The following is a 4,290-nucleotide window of genomic DNA, read 5'->3' as shown; positions in this document are numbered from 1 at the left end:
AAGACATGTATGACGGGGAGTATTTTGGTTAATCGGCGTATCTACACGCGACCCCATTGAGGATGAATTTTTAATTCTGACGGGGTCACCGGGTCAAAGGGCCACCCGATTCCGGTGGTGCAACGTAATCTCCGAGCGGTGCCGCCGGACGGGTTGCGGTGGTGCAGGCGCGGCGTCGCGACGCCAAAGCCGCGGTTTCGATTGCGCGCGGCACTCCCGCTCGATATCCGCTGCGGTAAGGCCGGTCATCCGGTTCCGCCGCCGCGGCTGGTAGCGGCAAACGACGTCGTGCCGACGGTGGTGGCGGTGGTGGTGGGAGCAGCCTCCGTTTTATTTCCGTCACGGCCTCGCTGGGGCCGGCCTCGCGAGTGCGTTCCTTTCGCGGGAGTCTCTCTACACGAAGACCGACGAACGACGACGACAACGACGACGACAACAGCGGTGACGGTGAGGAGTCGCGCGATGGAGGACAGTTACACGGTTCACAGACGTCGCAAGGCGGCCGCTAGGAAGCGGGAGAAGACGCCCGATCCTTCGTCGAGGGGTGCCGCGTCGCGCATGGACACCTCGGACGACGAGGACGAGGAGAGGCGCGCCAGAATGGAGAGGATGGCCGAGGAAGCGGAGAAAATGGAGCAGCAACAGAAGGAGAGACTGTCACAAGTGACTGTGAAACAGGAGGTGCCCTTGAAGGAGCTGGAGGACAAGGAGAAGAAAGGGGACAGTCGGGAGCAGCGTCCCGCCAGAAGAAAAGATAGGACTGATGCGAGGAATTCCACGAATGTGGATGACATGATCGCTGTACGCGCCGAGGTGGCCGCCAAGTCGGCGGCTGGGAATAATTCGAAGACGCGTGAGGCTGACGCCGCAGCTGCTGGTAACAACAGCACGCAACCAGTGAAGCAGCCCGCCGAAGTAGCGAAGAGGCCTGATGACGGTACCACAAAGAGAGACGTCAGTAGACCTGAGATTGTTCAGGCGGTCAAGGACGGTGTTGTTCAAGAGACGTCGGAGACGCCGAAAGAGGTAAGCGGTGAGATTGGCAGATCTGTCGAAATCCGCAAAGCCGAAAGGCGATTTAAAAGGAGGTCGAAGGAACGCGCGGAGAGATATAGCCGGTCAACGGACTCCAGCGATGTGGACGAAAAGAGCGAATCCAGTCGAAGGCGGACGAAGTCACCGGAGGCGATTAGATCTCGGGTGAAGAAGACGAGCGGAAGGAGTCGACTCAGTGATCCGGAAGCACAGAAGAAAGACGCCGAGAGACAGAACCGAGAGAAGAGGTCATCGAGTCGGCAGAAGCTGGAAGACGAGTTCCAGACGAGAGATGACACCGAGAAGCCACGTACGAGACCTTGCAGACAGATCGAAGACACGGACGAAGATCTGAAAACGGTGAAGAGGAGCGAGAGTCTCCCGCGGAGATGTGCCGAGGAGAGGATATTGAAGAGGTCCTCGGCCGAGATGAAGAAGCAGATCATCCCGCTGAGCAACGAGAGTCTGATCGAGGATTTCGCGAAGGCTCAGAGAGAATATCTACTAAGGGAACGTAGCATCTTGGACCCGGAAACCGCGGATGCGTTTGAAGACACGGTAGAAGTTAGTTGCTTGAGGAGACGGAAGTTCAGTCTGGCGTACAGCGAAAGCGAGTACGAGGACGTCGTTCAGAATGTAGTGCAGCCTTCCGATAAGAAGAAATCGTGGTTCTCTTGGTTATCCTTCTGGCGCGGGAAGAAGAAGGATGAAGACACCACAGAGAAGAAGATCGAGGACGAACCGAAGCCCGTCCCGAAAGTCGAGGAGCTCAAAGTGGACAGGCGAGAAACGGTGGAGAAGATTACTCTATTGGACTTCTTCAGAGCTCTCAGAGATATCGTCGGCGAGTTCAAAGTCTTCGTGGGGCAGAACCCGCGTGAGACCACGGTCATTAGGCGGCTGCGTAATCGCTGCATAGCCGGGTTGCTGCTCGTGGTGATCTACTGTGGCCTCGGCGGCTTCGTCTTCCGCTTCGTCGAGGGCGCTTTCGAAACATTCTACAAATGTGGCGTGAAGCGCGTGAAGCGCGATTTCCTAGATACCCTGTGGAATTACAGCCACAGTCTAAGGGAGGACGACTGGAAGAGCATGGCGCGTAGGAAATTGATGGAGTTCGAGGAACAGCTTCACACGGCTCACGAAGCCGGCTTGCATACGTACAGCGGTCAGAAAAGTTGGAGTTTTTTGAATGCGGTCGTGTACTCTCTCACTGTCATCACCACTATCGGTGAGAATACGTTGCTTTGGACGAGGCTCAAAGTGGAAACGAGATCTTCCCTGATGCGGAGAGATCATTCTCCAGTAGCCTTTCTTCATTTCTTGGCATAATGTTGATTTTGATAATATGCAATATTTCTGAGAACAACTTCTTTATGAAAAAGTAGTTTCTTCGAAATGAAGCAGTTTTTAACACCATATGCATGTATAACATCTTTATTTTTTTTAAATAATTCGAAATACAATCCCATACAGCACAGAAAGTTAAAATAATGTTGCCGAAATGTTGCAATGTTGAATGTTGAAGTATAAATATCTCTTCTACGTTAAATCTAGGTTAATGTTTGTATATTAATTCTTTATATTGCTGCAACGTTAAAACAATCTTGAACGAATTATTATTTTTTGACACTCAAATAGATACTTGAAAAATGTATAATTATGAAATGTATATACAGGGTGTCGGATTCGTTTTTGACCATTCCAAAGATTATAGTAGATTGGGTCAAACTGAGAAGAAAAGTTATATACCATTTTACAAAATCCGTAATAATTATCGCGTAATTAAGAAAAACGTCTGAGCCAATAAGTGCACGGAGGAGCGGAAGGCCGGACTCGGCAGACATGCAAAATGGTGTATTTGTTGACATGTCTCAGGATCCGATAGTGAGAGGTGGAGTCATGCATCGATCGATGAGGACGGCGTTGAACGGGGAGCGGGGAGCAGCGAACGGAGAGTGACGCGCGAATAGCTCTCGCTATCGGATTCTGAGCCATGTAAACAAATACACCATTTTGCATGTCTGCCGAATCCGGCCTTCCGCTCCTCCGTGTGCTTATTCGCTCAGACGTTTTTCTTAATTACACGATAATTATTACGAATTTTGCAAAATGGTATATAACTTTGCTTCTCAGCTTGATCCAATCTACCATAATTTTTGGAATGGTCACAAACGAATTTGACACCCTGTATACTATTGTATAATGTATAATATTTTTGCAACGGTCAGAAATTTTCTAAGCTAAGATTGGATTATTATTTTTTTAGTGGAATAATTCCACTTCAGCACTTCCAATAGTTGTAAAAATATTCTGCTACACGCGACCAATGTTAACTCAATATAATTTAAGAATTTTTTCTGAATGTTGAATTGTAACGTTTACAAGACATAACAATTCAGCGGACATTAAATGTTTTTGCAATATCTTTTCAACGTTGAATCTATATTTCGTAACATTGATGCAATATTGCAATGTTGTAATGGAACGTTTCTGAGATGTTGATTCAACATTTGTGTGCTGTATGGGGAAGTGTTAAAATTGTTAATATTAAACCTGAAAGATTTTTATATAAAAAATTATCAAATGAAGAAGTAGAGTTATTAAAAATAAAATTTTACTACTGTCTACTAATACTTATCGAAGTGTTTTTAATTGTTTCTTTTTTATATTATAAATCAAGTGGACTTGAAACAATTTTTCGCATGGTCTTTATTTGGATTAAAAAATGTTTTAATTGAAATCAATCCCGTCAACTAAATCATACTATTAAGTCGCTAGAAGAGAAGGTGGTAATATGGACTGTGCTGATAATATACAGGGTGAGGGAAAAGTACCGGACCGGTGAAATATCTCGACAAATATAGGAGATACGGAAAAATGTTTCAGACAAAAGTTATACGGTTTTAAAAGGGCTATATAATGGTAAAATAAATTTTCGAAAAAAATTAATTTTTTATGGTTATATAGAGATCGCCGTCAATTTTTTTAATGGAACTCCCTATTGTTTATTATACTATTTTATTCTACTAATTAATATGAACAACTTTTGTCTGAAACATTTTTTGATTTACCTAATACTTTTTGAGATATTCAAGAGAAAATTTGTAACTTTTTCAATGTTTAGCTTATAATCTCTAGATAACTGTTTGTCGGAGGGAAAAGTAGTATAGGACTTTTTTACTTGATTTAGTCTCAGGAATATGCTGTTGTAAAAGTGTTCCAATATTGCAACACATAAAATTTACATACACAAAA

General features: G+C 45.2%; 1 protein-coding gene across 2 annotated transcripts in view; it reads left to right on the top strand.

Moving 5' to 3' along the window:
* The first annotated feature begins 248 nt into the window (after nucleotides 1-248).
* Nucleotides 249-4,290, top strand: part of LOC105558203 — an 11,631-nt gene continuing 7,589 nt past the window's right edge. The window contains exon 1 of one of the 2 annotated variants that reach the window (XM_012005783.1): nucleotides 249-2,263. In XM_012005783.1, the coding sequence (XP_011861173.1) occupies nucleotides 463-2,263 (1,801 nt within the window). In that variant the 5' untranslated portion in view covers nucleotides 249-462. The remainder of the gene's footprint in view (nucleotides 2,264-4,290) is intronic. The other variant, XM_012005782.1, reaches the window with a different exon arrangement.

This window comes from Vollenhovia emeryi, unplaced genomic scaffold, assembly GCF_000949405.1.
Source record: "Vollenhovia emeryi isolate VEMERY1.0 unplaced genomic scaffold, V.emery_V1.0 DF939365.1, whole genome shotgun sequence".
Taxonomy (NCBI): domain Eukaryota; kingdom Metazoa; phylum Arthropoda; class Insecta; order Hymenoptera; family Formicidae; genus Vollenhovia; species Vollenhovia emeryi.
Note: the sequence above shows the minus strand (reverse complement) of the source record. Positions and strands in the feature narration are given on the sequence as shown.